Source organism: Dama dama, chromosome 17 (genome assembly GCF_033118175.1).
Source record: "Dama dama isolate Ldn47 chromosome 17, ASM3311817v1, whole genome shotgun sequence".
NCBI classification, from domain to species: Eukaryota; Metazoa; Chordata; class Mammalia; order Artiodactyla; family Cervidae; genus Dama; species Dama dama.
This window is the reverse complement of record NC_083697.1, coordinates 48,677,875-48,699,240: the sequence shown is the minus strand read 5'-3', so window position 1 is coordinate 48,699,240 and position 21,366 is coordinate 48,677,875. Positions and strand designations below refer to the sequence as shown.

At 36.3% G+C, this 21,366-nt stretch overlaps 1 protein-coding gene across 2 annotated transcripts in view; it reads left to right on the top strand.

Moving 5' to 3' along the window:
• The window catches only part of PPARGC1A (PPARG coactivator 1 alpha), a 105,992-nt gene extending 87,833 nt beyond the window's left edge, over positions 1 to 18,159 (top strand). The window contains exons 11-14 of one of the 2 annotated variants that reach the window (XM_061164472.1): positions 6,884 to 7,005; positions 7,337 to 7,488; positions 14,299 to 14,398; positions 15,133 to 18,159. In XM_061164472.1, coding sequence (XP_061020455.1) covers positions 6,884 to 7,005; positions 7,337 to 7,488; positions 14,299 to 14,398; positions 15,133 to 15,202 — 444 coding nt within the window. In that variant the 3' untranslated portion in view covers positions 15,203 to 18,159. Of the gene's footprint in view, positions 1 to 6,883; positions 7,006 to 7,336; positions 7,489 to 14,298 lie in introns of both variants that reach the window. The other variant, XM_061164471.1, reaches the window with a different exon arrangement.
• The last annotated feature ends 3,207 nt before the right edge of the window (positions 18,160 to 21,366 follow it).

Genomic DNA, 21,366 nt, shown 5'->3' with positions numbered 1-21,366 from the left:
TGATTGAATTTTGAAGACAGTACCAAAGAAAAAAAAAGAGTTTAAAATACTTCATTAATACTTTTTATGTAAATGGCAAGTTGAAACAATATTTTGGCTGTACTGAGCCAAGTAAAATACATTATTAAAATTAAATTTGTTTCTTTTTACATTTTTTAAAATGTGCCTCAGAAAATTTAAAAATTACATATGGTACATTATATTTTTATTGCAAATAACTATTCTAGGCAGATACTTTAGCTCATACTAAGTCTCTGGAAAAGAGCAAGATATATTGGGATACTGCTAGTCATTTAGTTATAACACTAGGGTACAGGAGAGGCAGGAGGTGAGTCTGGGGGGCTCCCTGGTAGCCAGATACTTGTAGGGTCTTGTAAGTCATCATGAAGATTTTGAAGACTATCTTGAAGGCACAGTGGAACTGTTTAATGAGGTTACCCTTAGGAAGTTTTTCTGACTGATTTCCTTCCTCAAAATGATCTGCTTTCTTGTGCCATAATGTGTTTGCAAAGTGTATTTTTATGGAGTTGAGCATGGAGATAAAGGCAATGATTTTTGACTCATTTGGCTAGATTATCTTGAAAACTTGTTCATTGAAACAGTTCAAGGAATTAGGACAGTTTGCCTAAGTTGGTCATGTAGGTGATTTTCATTCAGATTTCTAAGACACTCTTAAAGTCATGAATGAATAGCAAATTACATTTGGAATATCTTGGGTGGAATGCTGATTTATTCATTAATTCAGATCAATTTTATAATCAGGGGATGAGCAAAACAGAGACTCCAGAAGGAAATGAAAAAAAATGTTACAATCATGTAATAGGTATTTTACAGAGTTAACCTTTGCTTTCTTGACTTGTGGTCCCTATTGACTTTTTTTCCCCTTAGTTCCATAAGAAGGAGATAGTGTAGGTCATCTATCAGGTTTTTACTGTGTATGTGTCCAAAAGTCTTTATTCAGACCAACCTCAGTGCACCGAATCAGACAGCTAAGAAAAGACTAATAATTAGTAACACAGAATCATATGTTGTGGTTGAATGTTGTCATTGTGTAAGTTACTGCTTTCCTCCAGTTTTCATCTAAATGAGCTCAAAAACCAGTTCATCCTCTGCTTTACTCAGTCGCACAGGCTTGAAATAATTCAGGTTATATTGGAACTCTGCAAGCCAGAGTTTAGTATTTAATGTCTAAACTGTCGCTGCTCTGATTTCTTGTGGAGTTCTAAGTCCAACTCCATTTGCAATCTCTACAGTTTCCTGCCAGAAAACGTGATAATAGGGTGTTAATTTAAAGGGCAAATCTAGACATTATGAAATGGCTCAGTGCTTAAATCCAAAACCAGATGTACTTGGGCAATGACTATGCCATTTCTTTTCTCTTCTCCATTGGTCAGTATGCAGCCTAGGAGCCAGAAGCAGAGGCTCATCCCTGAAAATTATCAGCTTCTTCCAAATGAAAAAATAAAAAAGTTGTCTAATTTCTCATAGTTATTCTTTTTGGGGAAAATAATGTCATTTTCTGTTCAGGCCTTTTCAAGAGCTGTTCCATATGGGTGAATATGTTATATTATGAGTATAAATGCACTACTTAGAAATTTTCAGTTTTATCAAAAGTAGTTATATGTGCTCTGAGTCTGTAGTTTTCATGTTTTCTGACTCATCATGGTGTTTACTTGCATCTTAGCTCTTATTTGTGTATTAGCTCTTAAGGAGACTAATCTATATTTATTTTAATTATTTTTAATTGAAGGATCATCGTTTTACAGAATTTTATTGCTTTCTGTCAAACCTCAGTATGAATCAGCCATAGGTATACATACATCCCCTCTGTTTTGAACCTCCCTCCCACCTCCCTCCCCATCCCACCCTCTAGGCTGATATAGAGCCCGTGTTTGAGTGTCCTGAGCCATACAGCACATTCCCATTCGCTATCTATTTTACATACAGTAATGTAAGTTTCCATGTTACTCTCTCCATACATCTAACCCTCTCCTCCCTTCTCCCCATGTCTATTCTCTATGTCTCTTTCTCTATTGCTGCCCTGCAAATAAATTCTGCCCTGCAAATACAGAAGATTTATTCTGTATATATGCATTAGTATACAATATTTATCTTTCTCTTTCTGACTTACTTCACTCTGTATAATAGGCTCTAGGTTCATCCACCTCATTAGAACTAACTCAAATGCATTCCTTTTTATGACTGAGTAATATGCCATTGTGTATATATACCACAACTTCTTTATCCATTTATCTGTCGATGGACATCAAGATTGCTTTCATGTTCTAGCTAAGACGAATCTGGATTTATTCAAATTTATCCAACCTTAGACAGTAGTAGGCACTTACTGAAGCACAATACTTTGGCATCTGTTAGAATTCAGTAAATGTTAATCTCAATACTAATTTCCTTTTCTTGTTAGTCAAACCCTTTTTACTAATAATTGCTTATTTTTTTACGAGAAACAACTGCTGTATGTTTTCCCCAGCTAACTGGGCAGCTCTACCCTCTTTCTGATATAGATTTTGATACTGCAAAGTCAGTTAATTCAGTCATTTTTTTTCTTTATTTATCCCCTGTCTTGATATAATGAAGATTTACCATACCTGTTAATGTAACACAAATCTTCAATTTTATTATCCACCCCACCAGCAAACTAGCTTTTGTAAAACTTGAAGCTAAAAGATCCTTGATAAATGTCCCATCCTCCTTGATAGTGAAAACTGGTCTGAAAATCATTTTTCAAGGAGCTTTTTCCAAAGGTTTAGAGTTCCTCCAAGCCTTTAAGAAGCTGGAAATGTTATTAGGCATTTTGATTTCTTTTCCTTTCATCTCCTGTTTAGAAATTAATGTCTTGAAAAATTGGCTGCAAATGTTAAGGTTTTTTAAAGATATGGATTCTATTCATCTGTCTAATAAAACTGCAACATGTTAAAAATAATCGATTCTTCACTAGACATTTTGGCCAGTCTTGGGAAGATTTTTATCTTTGCTTTTTAGACCTTCAGATGCCTTTTAATTTCATTTTTTAACACTAGGAAACCAAACACTCTAATCATTTTCTCAAATGAGAATTTCAACATGTATTCAGTCTCTGATCTTTGTAAGGTAACAAGACGTGGTCCCATTCCTGTGTTGTATAAAAAGAGATTGACAGTCAAATAGGTGATTTTAAGGGATTGTGGACTAGTTATTTCTATTTCTGTCTCTCCTATCTAGGTTGTGTCTTCTTTTTACCACAGAATGTATCAGTATCTGATATAAAAGGTCCTCTGGTTTATTTTCTTTGTAGGATTATTGTTGCATATAGTTTCGTATAAAGAAGCAATTCAGAGACTATCCCGATATGTCTGCATATGGACGTGCATATGGTCGATTTTCGCTTTAACTTTGAATTTCCTTGAAGATGAACATAGGCTGTGTGTATTCCTATAATGGTAGCTGAGCAATTTTTTTATGATGGTTCAAGTTTTTTTTTTGCTCTCTTCTACATTTCTCCCTCCTTTTCCTCTATACAGTAGTAACTTTCCTAAAAATGTTCATTAAAAAAAAAAAAAAGCAGTGCATAACACTCATGCCAGCAGGCGCCAGGAAGTTTAGATAACAGTCCCATCAAGTTCGGCTGTTTGGAGGGAGCTGGCTGCATAAATAGAATGGAATGTGATGTGATGATTCCCTTGTTCAAGTGTACAACATTGCCCCAGGATATCTCCCTTTATATTTATTGACCTCCAGGATATGTGGGGTACTCTGCAACAACACAATCACAACCTTCAGCTGAGACATACAATGTACATGGAAGTGAATTGGGCAGCCCACTCTGCCTACTGTACTTCATCTGGTCAGTTATGTAGGCTCAATAGCTGCTGTCAAAGGAATTGTGTTTACCAGTTGCTTCAGCAGAGTGAAAAAAGTGAATCCTTACACTTAACCCTGTAACAACAAATCATGGAAACCTTTGTTAGTACACCCAGCTGAGTTACCTGGGCAAAGTTTTTCCTATGATAAAAGCGCCAAACCTGGTTTTCATTCTCCATTGTCTTAGAGACCCTCAGAGAGTAAGGGCCACACTTGGGCACCTTTGATGTAATGAAGGGTATGAAGCTAGGTCTTGAAAATGATTAGTTGACTATAGATTGATTTTTCAACAAATATGCCTTAAGAAGACTCTTGTTTTGTATACTCTCAAAATAAGTACTCGACAGGACTGATATGGTCACTGCTTTCATAAAGTTTTCATTGTAGGGGGATATAGACATTGAAGACATTGAACACTAAATAAGCTATTAATATTTAATTATAATTGGGCACAAGGGACTTTGACGTGGCTTAGTAGTAAAGAATCCACCTGCCAGTGCAGAAGACATGGATTTGGTCCCTGGGTTGGAAAGATCCCCTGGACAAGGTAATGGCCACCCACTCCAGTATTCTTGCCTGGAAAATTCCATGGACAGAGGAGCCTTGTGAGCTACAGTCCATGGGGTCACAAAAGAGGTAGGGACTAAACAACAGCACAGAACTACAGAGAAGTAGACTGTTCTATTAGAGCAACTTATAACAGGAACTAAGCCTCATCTGAGGTCTCAGAAAGGAAACAGTCGTTGAATTCACTGTAACTCTAGACAATATGTGTGTATGTTGATGGAGAGGAGGGAGGGACAGTGTGGAAAGGATATTCCAAGTAGTGGAGAAGTACCTTATGCAAAGGCCTTAGGAAAGGAAGGAGCCCAGTATATACTAGGGACTGATAGAAGGTCAGTGTGCCTCAAAGTAGAGGAAAGGAAAGAATAAGGTGTGGGGGCTGAAGCCCAAGATGGAGACAGATCCAGATCCCAGATCCAGACAGAAGGACCTGGTAGATTCTGTCAATGATTTAAGTCTTTCCCTAAACGTTGTGAGAAAGCATTGAAATGTTTTAGATCTTAATTGGCATGATCCTGTTCTCTTAGTAAAAACTATTCTGGCTGAAGTGAACAAATGGAGGGTAAACAGCAGACACAGGATCCAAATTAAGAGGCTGTTACATTAGTTCAGAAGGACATGCTGGCAGCTTGATTTAGGGGAGATGAGATCAAAGGGGCAGATTTAGGAAGTTAAAACCCACAGGACTTAAGGAGTGATTGGATGTGAGGAGGGGACTAAGTGGGGGAAAATTAAGGAAGGCCCTTGGGTTTTTATCCTGAATAACTGGATGGATAGTGTTAGCTTCACTGATACAAGAACATTTCAGGAAAGACCCAGTCAGAAGAGGATGAATTGGAGAGTTTGGTTTGGCTAATGTTGGTCTAGTTTGAGGTGCCTAGGTGATATCCAACCTGAGACGTCAGATAGGTAGTTGGTTATTCGAATCTGAAGCTCAGAGTAATTTCCCTATTGAAAATGAAAATATGCGTTCTGCATATGATGAAAGAAGATGAGACATGGATGATCAAATCACCTGGAAGGATATGTATTATAGGATATGTCTGTGAATTGTTCAGTTGTACTTCACAAGCATTTATTGATTGTCCTCTCTTTGCCAGGTCTTTTGCTAAATATTGGACACATGAAAAGGACATGCATTCAGTAAATAATGTAGGATATCTCTTTGCCTTAAGCCTAAATGACTTTTTTTTTTTAACATCTAAGACAACATATCCTAAGCACATCCAGAGAAAACTCTTAGGCAAGTTAAATCTGTGCCTTAGTCCTATGATCCCTAGTTTCTGCCTCCATCTAACTTAAATCTCTCCAACTGCAAGTTCATTTCATTCTTGTTTGTCATCGATAGATGTACAGGCTAGTTGGTAAGGACATTTGTATTAACTTCTTCCATTCTTGAAAAATCTTTTTTTCAGTTTTGAGAGAGATGATCATCTTTGGCCTTATCTTCTTAGAACAAGAAATATAGGATTATATCTTACACTAAGAATGTGTTCTTGTTCTTCAAAAAAATGAATCCGTTCTCAGGCTATAAAATATTTTCCCCGTGTTTTGTAGGTTATAAATTGTTGTTGACTTTAAGATTATGATGATATTGACTCCACTTGTGAAAATTAGGCCACACCCTTCACATCTGTTCCTAAAATAAGATTCACTGGCAAAGTGAAATTTATAGCCTCTTTTATAGCTCTTATTCTTTGGAGACCCATGGCTTAAAATGGCCTATATTTTAAAACTGTATTTTTAAAATTATTGTCTTTGGGCCACCTGTATCAGAGACACTGGGGTATACTTGTTAAAAATAAAGATCATTGAACACTATCTTCCAATTTTTTTTAATATAGCTGGAATAAACCCCAATAATTTGCATTTTAATAAGCCCCCCCAGGTAATTTATATTTATACTAGAGTTTGAGAATCAATATTTTGAGGGATATCAAGATTTATACATCAAACTATCATGCTGTACACCTTAAAATTATACAGTAATGTACATAAGTTATTTGTCAATAGAAATTTTAAAAATGCACACGTTTTATTATTATAATTCTGAGTTAAGGAGAAGTTAAATGGTTTTGCAAACCAGGTCAGTTTCTTACCAATTTTGAAGATTAATAGTGGAATCACAATTGTTAAAATATTTAATATATATTATTCAGCTCTTTAGTGATAAAAAGACCACACTACATGTATTTTTTTAATAATACATTAAATTTCATGCTGCAAAGGAACAGAGACAGAAAAGGTAGAAGAGAGTGAGATGCAGTGAGTGAAATTGGAGAAATGGAAAGTAAAACTTGGTTCAAGCATAGTCTTCTGTTAAGTCTTAGCGTGTATTTTGCTTTAATTGACATGCCGTGGGGGTTCTTGTTATGCATGATTGTGCCTTCTTAAATGGTTCTGGCATCAATGTCTTTCCTATCTTAAGAACTAGAAAGTCTCTTCTCACTTCCCCCTCCAGGAAGAGCGCCGTGTGATTTATGTTGGTAAAATCAGACCTGACACAACACGGACAGAACTGAGGGACCGTTTTGAAGTTTTTGGTGAAATTGAGGAGTGCACAGTAAATCTGCGGGATGATGGGTGAGAATCTTCAAGATTATTTCTTGTTTAGAAGCTGACATATGTAAAAAATTATGGCTGTAAGATTACCAGGATGGGAATGCTTTGACAGATGACATGTTGAGTTCAGAACCTTATTTATTTTCTTTCATCCCTATTTATTAATCTTTCTAGTTGAGATTTCCTGTCCCAGAAATAAGTATTTAGCGGCTTGACAGGACAATCACACTGATAAATGGATGCAGTGGTTCAGAGGCTGGCACCAGCAAAGTCTCCAAAGTGGAAAGGGTTACAGTCATATATGCTAATGCTTCCTCACTGGCTTTGAACTTTTCCTCTTTGTCTGTTGCAGAGACAGCTATGGTTTCATTACCTACCGTTATACCTGTGATGCTTTTGCTGCTCTTGAAAATGGATACACTTTGCGCAGGTCGAATGAAACTGACTTCGAGCTGTACTTTTGTGGACGCAAGCAATTTTTCAAGTCTAACTATGCAGACCTAGGTATGGATTTTACTGTACGTAGAATGAGGAATCCATAATGTTGAGTTCAAAATGGAAGCATATGTAAACTGTAGGCACATTGGGTCAAACCATTACTGCCTTTTACTAAAGGAAATATTTGAATACAGATTTTATCCTTTTTTTTTTTTTTTAACTTTTTAACATATGAGATGATTTCAGAAGGGGCTTAGATTTTGGTAACCAAGAGAAGCAGATTGTTTCTCTTGCCTGCCCAGATGCTGGAATTCTTCACTGTTTGTGCGTCTTTATGTGTGTGGTGTTGTATTTGGTGTGTTCATGTGTTTGTTTTTAATCTCTTGTTGCTTTTGTGCCTACCCTGAATCCTTTTATACAGATTATAGCATTGGCATCATTGCTTTGCAGAGCAGAATATGCAAACGTTTTATTCTTTTTTCCCTATTATCTCACCAACTCTTAGAAATGTTAGCATTTCCTACAAATTATACTCAGAGGAAAAAGTAAAATTTCATGTGCTAAATCACACTATACTTAGTTTAAAACAAAAGAAGAAAATAAACATGCTATTCTTTGAGTGCTTCCATAGGATGGGTACTGTGCCAAGGTTTTGCAAGTATTTTCTCATTTAATTACCAGAACAATCCTAGAAGTGGATATTATGTATTATCATCCCCATTTTACAGATAAGGAAACTGAAGAATAGATAAGTATTCATCTTTCCTGTTATAAAAATTGTGCAGACTCAAGGGGTAACATTTGGAAAATATACAAAGGTATCAAGAAAAATAGTAAAATTACCTATCAGCCTCTCACCTAGAGATAACCACTGTTACCAAGTGAGTAATGTGCTGTTCAGTATTTTTGTCTCAGAACATCGAAATTTCTTATAGTTGAGGTTATATTATACATATATAGACTTTAAAAATCTACTTTTCTCAGTTAGCATTATGTAAGTTCATTTTTCACTGTGACTCACAGGGTTGAAAATGACTTGCCAGTATACTTTAATGGTTGTACAGTATTCTTTTTGATGAGCAGTACCACTATGTTTAATCATTCCATCATAGCTAAACACATTTTCTGGTTTTGATATTATAAACAATGGTACAATGGACATCTTAATTTCCTTTCCAATTTTAATTTTGCTCCTTTCCATATTAGTCCCTATCTCATGTGTGTATTATAAGCCTTTATGTTCCTTTATGAAATAATGAAGGAAAATGGCCAGTGTCTTATGCATATGACAATTATTTAAATCAATTTATAATAATAATCATCATGAAATTAACATAGAAATCTGCTCTTAAGCATTATTACATGTCTATCTGTACTTACTTTGGCTTGGTATAAAGAAAAAAAGTAAATACCAAATATAGGTTTTCTTCCTTCCTTCCACTGAATTGATGTCTTCTAGAGTAATTGATATAGGTGCGGTGCATTGTTCAGGGGGAATATGCTATAATTCACTTCACAAGCTAAATAGATAGTATGAAGCAGGGGAGAGGCAGCTGACTGTTAGATAGAGGCCTAGGGATGAAAATATAAAAGGTGGCAAGTCATTTGTTCAAATGTTGGCTGATAAAAACAGTCGAGACAGATTGAAGTCTTGAGTTGATTTGACTTATTTTCTTCAGTGATGAAGGCCAGGGTGTTTTCTAGTGTCTCAAAACATCTAAAGTTTAAAATAAGCTACCTAGAGGGGCCTTTAGATCACGATTCATCACTGGTAGAGGGAGGATTGGATAGTACTTCCAAATTGAACTGGAGCCTCCCTGAAATATTTCTAAGAAGAATGCTTCCCCCCTTCTTATCTCTCTGCCTCGCCAGTGGCAATAGAAGCTTTACCATTGCTAAGCTGGTTCTGTATTTCCTGAAAAGAATGTTTGATGTGTATTGTAGCAGCATAGGTTTTTCCAGTTCCCTCCAGCCTTACAATCACAGGAAAGGTAGTGGATCTGAGTATAGGCCTAGTATAGTTTGACAGCGCATTGGCTCTGGAATCTTGCAGGCCTGGTTTTGAAACCTGAGTTAGCTTTTGACCTTGAGCAATTAAACTCCCTTGACTCCTGGTGCTTCATTTGTAAAATACTTTATAATGTTGCTGTGAAGATTATATACAGTTTACGAAGGCCTTGCCACAGTGTCAGTGTCTGGCACAAAATAGATTCTCAATAAATGGTAGCTATAATTATAATAAAAAAGGATGGCAATGGGTAGTTATACATTTCAAATTATTTTAAAATGGAAGAATCAACACCAGGGACTAGCTTTGAAACTGAACATCATCTTGTATGTCTTGTCTCTCTTCCTTGAAGAGTTCAAGTTGAGTGCTTCAGGCCATGAATGCCGAATAAGGTGCCTAAACCCAGGGGGTTGCAAGAGTCAGACACAGCTTAGCGACTAAACAACAAGCATATACTGGACTCAGAAGAATTGGCCGCTTATGTGCACATCAAGATTAAAGTGTTAAAATGCTGTGATACTGATTAATTTTACCAAAAGTAAAGCAACCTATCATTTAGATTACCATTTTAAAAAAATTTTATTTGCTTTCCTAAATTAATTCACATATCCCATTTCTCTGATATTTTGAAATTGAAGTATAGTTGATTTGCAATGTTGTGTTAGTTTCAAGCATACAGCAAAGTGCTTCTGTACGCTTGAAACTATATATACGTGTGTGTGTGTATATATACACACATACACATTTATGTATACATATACATATATATGTATTTATCTTCTTTTGGGGGCTTCACTAGTGGCTCAGTGGTAAAGAATCTGCATGCCAATGCAGCAGACATTGGGCTCGAACCCTGGGTTGGGAATACCCCCTGAAGAAGGAAATGGCAACCTACTCCAGTATTACCTGGGAAATCCCATGGACGAAGGAGCTGGCAGGCTACTACAGTCCATGGGGTGGCAAAGAGTTGGATGTGACTGAGTGACTAAACAATGACAATAATACTCTTTTTCAGGTTCTTTTCCATTATAGCTATTACAAAATGTTGAGTGTAGTTTTTGTGTTATACTATAGGTCCTTGTTTACCTGTTTCATATGTAGCAGTGTGCATATGTTAATCTCAACTGACTGATTTACCTCCTCTCTGCCCCCCTCCCCCACTATCTCCTTTGGTTACCATGTTTGTTTTCTATGTCTGTGAGTCTATTTTTCTTTGTAAATAAGATTATTTATACTGCTTTTTTTAGATTCAATATATAAGTGATATTATATCTTTGTCTTTCTTCAAATATCAAGGTCTGATTTCACTTAGTTTGATAACCCATGTTGCTGAAAATGGCAATATTTCATTTTTATGACTAAGTAATAATCCATTATATGAGTGGTTTAGTTGCTAAGTCATGTCCAACTCTTGCAACCCCATGGTCTGTAGCCAGGCTCCTCTGTATATCATATCACCACATCTTATTTATTCATTCATCTACTGATGGACATTTAAGTTGTTTCCATGTCTTGGCTGTTATAAACAGCTGCATGAACATTGGAGTGCATGTATCTTTTCCAATTAGAATTTTCTTCAGATATGTTCCCAGGAGTGAGACTGCAGGCTCGTATGGCAACTCTATGTTTAGTTTTTTTAAGAAACCTCTATTCTGTTCTCCATAATGGCTACTCCAATTTACATTGCCACTATCAATCTAGGAAGATTTCTTTTTCTCCCTCTTCAGCATTTATTATTTGCAGACTTATAAATGATACCCATTTTAACTGGTGTGAGATGATACCTCATCATTGTTTTGATTTACATTTCCCTAATAATTAGCAATATTGAGCATCTTTTCATGTGCCTATTGGCCATGTGCATGTTTTCTTTGCAGAAATATCCCTATTTAGGTCTCCATTTCTTGGCTGTTGAGGTTACTTAATGGTTATTACAATACTATTAATGTAAAATGCAGTAATTCCAGTTACTATTTACGAGCTTTATAAATGAGACTCAGAATTTAAAGGGATGATCAAGCTTACCATGATGAAGACAGTATTTAAGTCTGGTTTCTGTGAATCTGTTATCCGTGTATCTTTCTATTTACTGTTCTATAAACAGATGGATCTTTCCATTTGAAAGAGCTTGATGAAAAATCTTAAAGAGGAAAGACAGAAATTAAATTAGAACTATAGGGTAAAAATAGAAGGATGGATCAGGATTAAGAATATGTTCATTTTGATCAGGAATTAGTTATGATCAAATTAGAATTTATACTTAAGTAAGAAAAAGGAAATAAATAACATGTTGGTCACAAACTCTTATTAACTCAAAGAAATGTATTACATTATCAGCATCCTGAATATATATGTAACTTTTAATATACACTTGCCATTCATTGGTAAGTCAGTCCCAGATCTCAGCACAAACATTTTCAATCAGGTTTTTAATAATATGCAGGTGTGCAGTAAAATACATTTATTCAATAAATATTGCGTCTCCACTTTGTGCCCACAGTTTTCTAGGTGCTAGGAATATAGCTGTGACGTGACTTATTTCTGTTAATATGGTATTATTATTTATAAAATTTTATTTTTAAAACTTATTAGAGTGGTTTTCAGGTTATTCCTATAAAAATTTCATTATATCAACTTGTGGATATATCCTTCCTTTAGTGGAAAGAAAGTGGATATTATTGCCCTAGAAGTTACAGGTGGATGCATTCTCTCTTCAAGCAATAAAAATTATTTTGTGGGTGCCTAGTGACATATGTATGCCCATGAAAGTTGGTATATATGTAAGCATCAGCCACCATATTTCACAGTGAAGAAACTCTTGACAACCACTGTATCAAAGTACTTTTAATATTTGCTAATGAAAACACAGAAAGACTGAAATTCTGAGGTTTGTGTAGAATGATCTTAAGACATTTTAATTCTCAAAATTTCCTCCAAGGAAAGAGTCACACATATGGTCATGTGGACTTCATGTCACACAGACTGCCATCACTGAATGACTCATTCATCTTCTTCTACAATGTAACTGAAATTCTGATTTCAAGCTAATCTCTAGCAATGAGCAGGACTTATTTTTTGTCTTTATAAAAAGATTATGGTTTGAACAACAGCTGCTTAGGCAGCTTTAGTTATACAATCAAACTATTCATTAGGCTCTCAAGAGAAGAGTGTAAGCCTGTGTAATTTAAGATTGATCATGTAAAATTTGGGAGATGAAAGATGGGCCCTTTTTGTCCTGTTTTTGTATTTGAAGCTGACTGTAATTGTTCACCTTACCTGGACAAAGAAACACAGTAGAGACAAGGGATGATGAGAATGGGGGAAAAAAGTGAAAGAATTTCCCTATCTTTAAATGTAAGATGTCTTTAAAGTAGATTGAAACGGGTGAGGTAGGGGAAACAACCTGGTTCTGTAGAACTTGAGGGATTTGCCACCTTTTCATCAGAACAACTTGTGAAGTCAATGATTAGCCTCCATCTTATCTCATATTACCCTTTTCTTTCACTTTGAGCATTTCTGTTTTGCAATTTAATCTGGGTAAAACACAAATATGCATATTTTAGTAGGATTGTTAATGTTCCCCAGAAAGGTTTTGTCTTCCCTTCAAGTAAGTACTTTTGAAAGAATGAATGTGTTTGCCTGAGGCTGTCTATTGTATATACAAGATACCCTTTCTCAAGCTGAAAGACCTGAAGGAATGGTAGACTTTTTCTTAGGTGTCAATGGCGAAAAATCAGAAATATTCAAAGGATTTTTACTTTATACCCAGTGGGACTGAAATATATCAGTTTTGTTCAGGGCTACTGAAGCGGCATGTGGAGCTTTGCACAAATGCTTACTTCGACTAGTTTAAGGATTTAAGAAAAACCATAGCTTTATTTGAAGTTGTGTGTTAGTCGCTCAGTCGTGTCCAATTCTTTGTGACCCCATGGGCTGTAGCCCACCAAGCTCCTCTGTCCATGGGATTCTCCAGGCCAGAATACTGGAGTGGGTCGCCATTCCCTTCTCCAGGGAATCTTCCAGACCCAGGTATTGAGCCCAGATCTCCTGAACTGCAGGCAGATTCTTTACCATCTGAGCCACCAGGGAAGCCCCATTAGTGAGTAAAGAGGTTGAATTTGCCCTTTCTGGACATGAAGCATTTTCCTAAACCTTCTAATTTGGGGAGAGCTTGTACCACCGTTGCTGGGGTCCCTCAAGGCACTTGAGAACTTACGTCCTTCCAACTTTTTCAAGGGGAGCAGCAGACTGATGAGTCTGGCTTTTATACTTAATGAAATCAATCCCAATGAACAGAAAAATTAGTTCTAGCTTCTACTTTTTCCTCTCCACCTAAGTTGTTGAGGAACCTGGGGAAGTCATTTAACATAGCAGGAAGGAGGAGGGCCTTACTTTTAAAGCAGGTTGATTGCCTAGGTTGTTATTGAAAAGAAATAGCCTGTTTTGTTTACCTCCTAGGAATGTTTAAATCCAAAATGAGTCAATAGATAAGTGTTTTGAGTACTCACCACTCCATACCCTCTGCAAATATATACAAGTGGTATAAACCAATAAATATATAAGCATAATTAATTAAAATATTGGTGTATATATACCATACCATCTACCATATGAGTACCTTCTGCAGATATACACATAATTATTAATATTCATATATATAAATACCTCCTGCAAATATATATGTAAATATATGTACATATATATGTACATACTAGCACAAACCTCATATACTAATTAAAGTTGGGCATATTTTTGTTAAAGTGTATTAACTGGATAAATTGTCTTTGAATTGGGTTATCTTAAATTAGATGATTGGATTAATGACCATAAGCAAAGTGTACCTCTGACCTGGCTTGGGTTTCTTTCAGATTCAAATTCAGATGACTTTGACCCTGCTTCCATCAAGAGCAAGTATGACTCTCTGGATTTCGATAGTTTACTGAAAGAAGCCCAGAGAAGCTTACGCAGGTAATATGTTCCCTGGCTAAGGATGACAGAGGCATGGTGAATACCTCACGGGACAGCGCGTCCTTCCCTAAAAGACTATTGCAAGTCATACTTAGGAATTTCTCCTACTTTACACTCTCTGTACAAAAAAACAACAACAATACAAGAACAACAACAATGGTTTACATGAACCCAGCTGCTGAAGAGGCAAGAGACAGGATGGAATTCCAGTAAGCACATGTTTATTCATGGGTGTCAGCTTTGCTTTCCCTGAGTCTCTTGGTGATGGAGAGAGAGTGTGTGTGTGTGTGTGTGTGTGTGCGCGCGCGTGCCTGTGTGTGTATTTGCCTGGTTTGGGGGAAGTATGTATGTACAGGTGGGAACTGGGGACACCTGACCAGAGCGTGCAAGGGCAGACCACTTCGAATGGCAGCAGTTCCATGAAGACACACCTAAAACCTAGAACTTCAAAATGTTCATATTCTATTCAAAAGGAAAAAAAAAATACGTACATCCAAAAGGAAAGAAAGCTAACCAACCAACCACAGGCCACCCTAAAATGACAGCCACTGATGTCTGGGCATCAGCCTCCGTACTCTATTCCTTTTTTTAAGAAAGTGCAAAATCAACGTGAAGCAAGCTTTCTCTCACAACGTAATGATTATATGACAATCCTGAAGAAACCGCAGGTTCTCTAGAACTCATATCCTTTCTCTCTCTTTTTCTTTCTTTTTTTCCTTTTTCCTTTTGCCAAGGAATCTGGGTGGGAGAGGATGCTGCAGGCACCGAATGCTCAACTTTCCTAACATTTTGAAGTTTCTGTAGTTCGTCCTTCCTCCTGACACCCATGTAAATGTCCAAAACGTTGATCTCCCACTGCAAATTTCAAAAGCCTTGTCAATGGTCAAGCGTGCAGCTTGTTCAGTGGTTGTTTCTGAGGAGCGAGCACGGTGTTACATTACTAAGGAGAGTTGGGTAGAACTCTCTGGGATGTGTTCAGCTCGTGTAATTGCTACATTCTCTGATGTAGTTAAGTATTTACAGATGTTAAATGGAGTATTTTTATTTTGTGTACATACTATACAATGATGTTCTTTTTTTGTTACAGCTATGCACTGTAAATGCAGCCTTCTTTTCAAAAACTGCTAAATTTTTCTTAATCGAGAATATTCAAATGTAATTATGAGGTGAAACAATTATTGTACACTAACATATTTAGAAGCTGAACTTACTGCTTATATATATTTGATTGTAAAACAACAAAAGGACAGTGTGTGTGTCCATTGAGTGCAACACAACAAATGATGCTTTATGCACAACCATCCCCTCTTAGGTGAGCTTCGATCTAAGCATCTTGTCAAGAAACCTCCTAGCCCCCTAAAGGTATTAACCACTTCTGCAATATTTTTCCACATTTTCTTGTTGCTTGTTTTTCTTTGAAGTTTTATACACTGGATTTGTTAGGGGAATGAAATTTTCTCATCTAAAATTTTTCTAGAAGATATCATGATTTTATGTAAAGTCTCTCAATGGGTAACCATTAAGAAATGTTTTTATTTTCTCTATCAACAGTAGTTTTGAAACTAGAGGTCAAAAATCTTTTTAAAATGCTGTTTTGTTTTAATTTTTGTGATTTTAATTTGATACAAAATGCTGAGGTAATAATTATAGTATGATTTTTACAATAATTAATGTGTGTCTGAAGACTCTCTTTGAAGCCAGTATCTCTTTCCCTTGGCAGAGTATGATGATGGTATTTATCTGTATTTTTTACAGTTATGCATCCTGTATAAATACTGATGTTTCATTCCTTTGTTTACTAAAGAGACATATTTATCAGTTGCAGATAGCCTATTTATTATAAATTATGAGTTGATGAAAATAATAAAGCCAGTGGAAATTTTCTACCTAGGATGCATGGCAATTGTCAGGTTGGAGTTTAAGTGTTTCATTTGGGAAATTCCGCTTTGCAGAAGCAGTGTTTCTACTTGCACTAGCATGGCCTCTGACGTGACCATGAAGTTGTTCTTGATGACATTGCTTCTGCTAAATTCAATAAAAAAAAAAAAAACTTCAGAAAAACCTCCATTTTTGAGCATCAGGATTTCCTCTGAGTGTGGAGCCCTGGAATGGAAGTCAGTGAAGTTTGGCGTGTGTATTCAAGTTTCTGAGTTGAGATTCAGTTACAGTATGGCCGACATGACTTTTCTGGAAGACATGATATACCTACTATGTAACCATTCTTTTCCTTTCTCTCGCCCAACACGATCGTATAAAAATGGATTACACCCCCAGGCCAATGCAGCTAATTTTGAAAGCTGCATTCATTTATCACCAGCATATTGTGTTCAGAGTGAATCCACTGTCTGTCCTGTCGGATGCTTGCTTGAGTTTTTGGCTTCTTATTTCTAAGTAGATAGAAAGCAATAAAAATACTATGAAATAAAAGAACTTGTTCACAGGTCCTGCGTTACAACCGTAACACATCTTTAATCTGCCTAATTCTTGTTCTGTAGGTTAAATGCAGGTATTTTAACTCTGTGTGGACGCCAAACTAAAGTTTACAGTCTTTCTTTCTGAAATCTGAGTATCTTCTGTTGTAGAATAAGAATAAAAAAGACTATTAAGAGCAATAAATTATTTTTAAGAAATCGATATTTAGTAAATCATATTATGTGTTCAAGGACCAGATACGTTCTCTATTTTGCCTTTAAATTTTTTGTGATCCAATTTTCAATACATTCTCCTTTTTGCCCTGGATCGTTGACATGAGTCAAAGACTGGGTTTCTTTTCTTACTTGTCAAAAGACAACACTACAGATTTCATGTTGAGGATTCATTTATTCCCACCCTTCTGGCCTGACAAATATTGTTACCATGAAGATAGTTTTCCTCCATGGACTTCAAATTGCATCTAAAATTAGTGCAAAGAGAGAATCACTAGACCATCCAAATAGAGCTTTTGTATCTTATGCAGACACTGTGGGTAGCCCATCAAAATGTCAACTGTGTTCCTTTTGTTTTTATTTTTAATTTTTTTGGAGAGTATATTTCAAATGAACACATGCACCCCATCATCACTGGAGGCAAATTTCAGCATAGATCTGTAGGATTTTTAGATGACCCTGGGCCATTGCCTTCATGCTGTGGTAAGTACCACATCTACAATTTTGGTAACTGAACTGGTGCTTTAGAAATGTGGGTTTTTTTTTTTTAAGAGATGTAGCAGAATAATTCTTCCAGTGCAACAAAATCAATTTTTGCTAAATGACTCTGAGAGCAACGGTTGGGCTGTCAACATTCAAAGCAGCAGAGAGGGAACTTTGCACTATTGGGGTGTGATGGTTGGGTCAGTTGAAAAAAAAGGAAACCTTTTCATGCCTTTAGATGTGAGCTTACAGTAGGTAATGATTATGTGTCCTTTTTTGATGGCTGTAACGAGAACTTCAATCACTGTAGTCTAAGACCTGATCTATAGATGACCTAGAATAGCCATGTAATATAATGTGATGATTCTAAATTTGTACCTATGTGACAGACATTTTCAATAATGTGAACTGCTGACTTGATGGAGCTACTTTAAGATTTGTAGGTGAAAGTGTAATACTGTTGGTTGAACTATGCTGAAGAGGGAAAGTGAGTGATTAGTTGAGCCCTTGCCGGGCGTTTTTTTCCACCTGCCAATTCTACATGTATTGTTGTGGTTTTATTCATTGTATGAAAATTCCTGTGATTTTTTTTAAATGTGCAGTACACATCAGCCTCACTGAGCTAATAAAGGGAAACGAATGTTTCAAATCTACTTCTGCTTTTCTTATTTATCATAACGAAACTCCTGGCACGTTCTTCAGATCCGTACACGTTACTCGCTTATCATTATTCTGTTTCCTCTCTCGATCACCTGCCCTGCCCTTGCTTTTCCATATTCATGAATGGATTTCAGCTCTAAGGTAACGTGCGCCTTCTGTATTTTACCTTGTCTCCTTTCAAACAGTAAAGGCGGAACTGGTGATTTCTCTAATGAGAAGTGACGTCGGACTTTATCAAACAGATTAGCTCTGTTTTTGTACTTAACCCTGGAAAGTATGAATTTTAAGTACAAGCCACTGCCTCAGTGGGAAAGAAAGCTGCTGAATATTTCAGCTTAGGAAGCAATTCTACCATAATGGACTGAATATATATTTTTATTGAAGTATAGTTGAACTGTACCATCCATTGAACATTGATTTACAATGTTATGTTAGTTTCTGGTGTATAGCATGGAATGAATATTTCTTGAAGACTTGTAACAGAATGCACCTCCCTGTCTCTCTGTCATATGTAAGACATCAGGTTAAATATGGGACAAGTTGATAGATTACTGCTGGTATGGCTTGCTGTCAGGACGTCTACCATGCTTTGTAGGTGGTTGGTGGTCCTCATGACAGAGATGACAGAGAATGTGTTACCAGTGCTCTGCCAAGTCTGGATTTCAGCTGGTGGTCCCTACTCCCAGCTGCATGTAAGATTCAGCATAAGCCTAGCCATGGGGAATGTGGCTAAATATATTTCAGCCCCCAGTTCCCCTTCCTCTTACAGAAAAAAATATTCATAATTATTGGAAATGTGATAAAGCTACCAATAATACATTGAAATCTGCTAAGTAACCCAAGAAGCACTTCCTATGGCTCTCTTTCTATTTTATACCACTGTAAGATTTGCCAATTATTATATCAGAAGAGAAGATAAAAACTTACTATCGTCTTATCCAAATATTGCATTCTTCTACAACTGTGATTCAGTGGATAAGCCTCACATCACAACTTGTCTTCATTGATGGTTAAATTGAACAGGGCATTTTGAATGTTCTGGTTGGAATTAGCGAGAGCAGTAGAAAAATGACAATCTTCCCTTTAAAGGGTTATTTATATTTTTACCCTTAAAAACCTTTTGAGGGTAAAGAGAGATTTTCAAGGGGAAAAAAGTTGTAGCCACTAGTCGATACAGGAGCATCCTGATTAGAGATAAAGGATTCATTTGATGTTGTCCTCAAACATTAAATCACTTCCATCCTTGATGATACTAATGGCAAAATAATTATTGAAACCAAAATTAGGCTGACGAAAATAAATGAACACTGGATAGGGGTAATTTGTTGAAAAGGAGCTTGTTTCAATTCAAAAGTCCTCCAAACTAAATCTGTTTAATGTGATATTGGTTCAAAATCCTTTTTCAGCATTGCCGGTTTTCTCTTTCTTGTAGCATTATTTAGCTAATCATTGGATAAAATTTATGACTGAGAGCATTATTATACTCATTTGACACTAGTGTTACTAGCTACAGTTGTAACTCAGTATTAATTATAGAATATTTTAACCAAGGCATAGTTTTTTCAATGTTTACTTTATATTAATCTTATACTTGGCAATTCTCTTTGCTATTCCTTGTTTTCAAACACAGTATACACTATTATAAATCAATCTTTGTACTTTATCAAACAGCAGAGAGCAATAAAGAAGGTCACAACTCATAGAGGAGCTCCTTGGAGGTTTGTAACATCATGATTTAAATCTCAGAAAGATTTAATCAAAAACTGAATTAATCCCTGGGGAAATAGATGCTATATAGATTCTATTGATGGGCACAGAGAAGCCTATTTCTTTTCACTGGTCTCTGTTAACATGTTGGGGAAAGGAACAAAAAACTTTTGTTCCTGTGAGAAAGAAAAGTTTTTTTTCTGTGAGGAAGAAAATAAGATTTCCTTGGCGGGGGAGGGATAACATGCAGTGACCTTTGTATCACGTTTCTTCCCTTTCAGTCAGCATGTTCCTTTTTACTCTACTTACCATGGTGTTATCTGCTCTTCTAGTTCATGGTTAAGTTAAATGCGCTCCACCCTCCTGCTCCCTTCAGTACATCCCATGTGATTCCAGTAATTCTGCAAAGTCCCACAAGCTCCACTCCACTCAAGCATGTGGAATGTGTGAGTCACAAGAGCTGGTTTCCAGGGCTTCTCTTGCAATCAGGTGACTGCCCCTGAGGCAAATTCTCAGCATTCAGGGACACTGGAAACTTGCAGGAAGAAATGATCAGAAAAGTCGGGCATTTCTAGGACCATGTTATACTGGAAAGCCTAACTTTGTTCCTCGATTAGACTGTATACTAAGGACAAAATGCCACTTCCCTCCCATATGCCTCTTTTCTGTCCATCATTCTACAGGAATGTGATCATCCTCCTTTTAATCCTAAAACCATTCCTTACCATCAGCTGACTTATAAAAGGGGCAGAGTGGAATTAATTAACTGAGAAAAAGTGAGAGAACTTTTAGAGGAGAAAACCAAATGATCCTATAATATTTTCATGATTAAATTAAATGAGCATAATTATACATGCACATATGCATACCAGAACATTATTATCATCAAGAACCTTAAAATATTGTATTGTTCCAAATATATGCGTGTAGCACTTACTGAAGACGAGTAACTAGTGTGATATTTGAATTTGCATATTGACCATTTTCATATATTTTCATATATTAATTTCTAGTAGGAAGAAGCTGAGTTATTAGGGAAAATCCTGGGGTGATTTAGAAAAAATATTGTGCTTCTGCTCGTTTTGGAAACTCAGGAGCACTTAGCAACATTATCTTTTTTTCCACATAGTTTTCTGTGATGGATTTTCAACAAGATGACATCCAAGTGAAAGCCAAAATTAAATGGGAAGGAAAGAATGTTAAGTGGTAAAATCCTAAATAGCTTATTAGACTACTTAATTGGAGAGAATTTATTTTTGCCGCTGTTAGGAAGTCTATCGTCAAGCTTCTCTTTAACAATACTAATTGAAAAAGAAAAGGGGGACTGTGGTAATATAGTTACCACACAATACCCTCCAGCAAGTCATTTAAGGAAATTCACAGGTACTTTCCTTTGATTCACTTCGGTGTTGTTGAAAATTATTCATATCAATGCTATCACACTTCATTTCCAACCCGATCTCTTATTCCTAC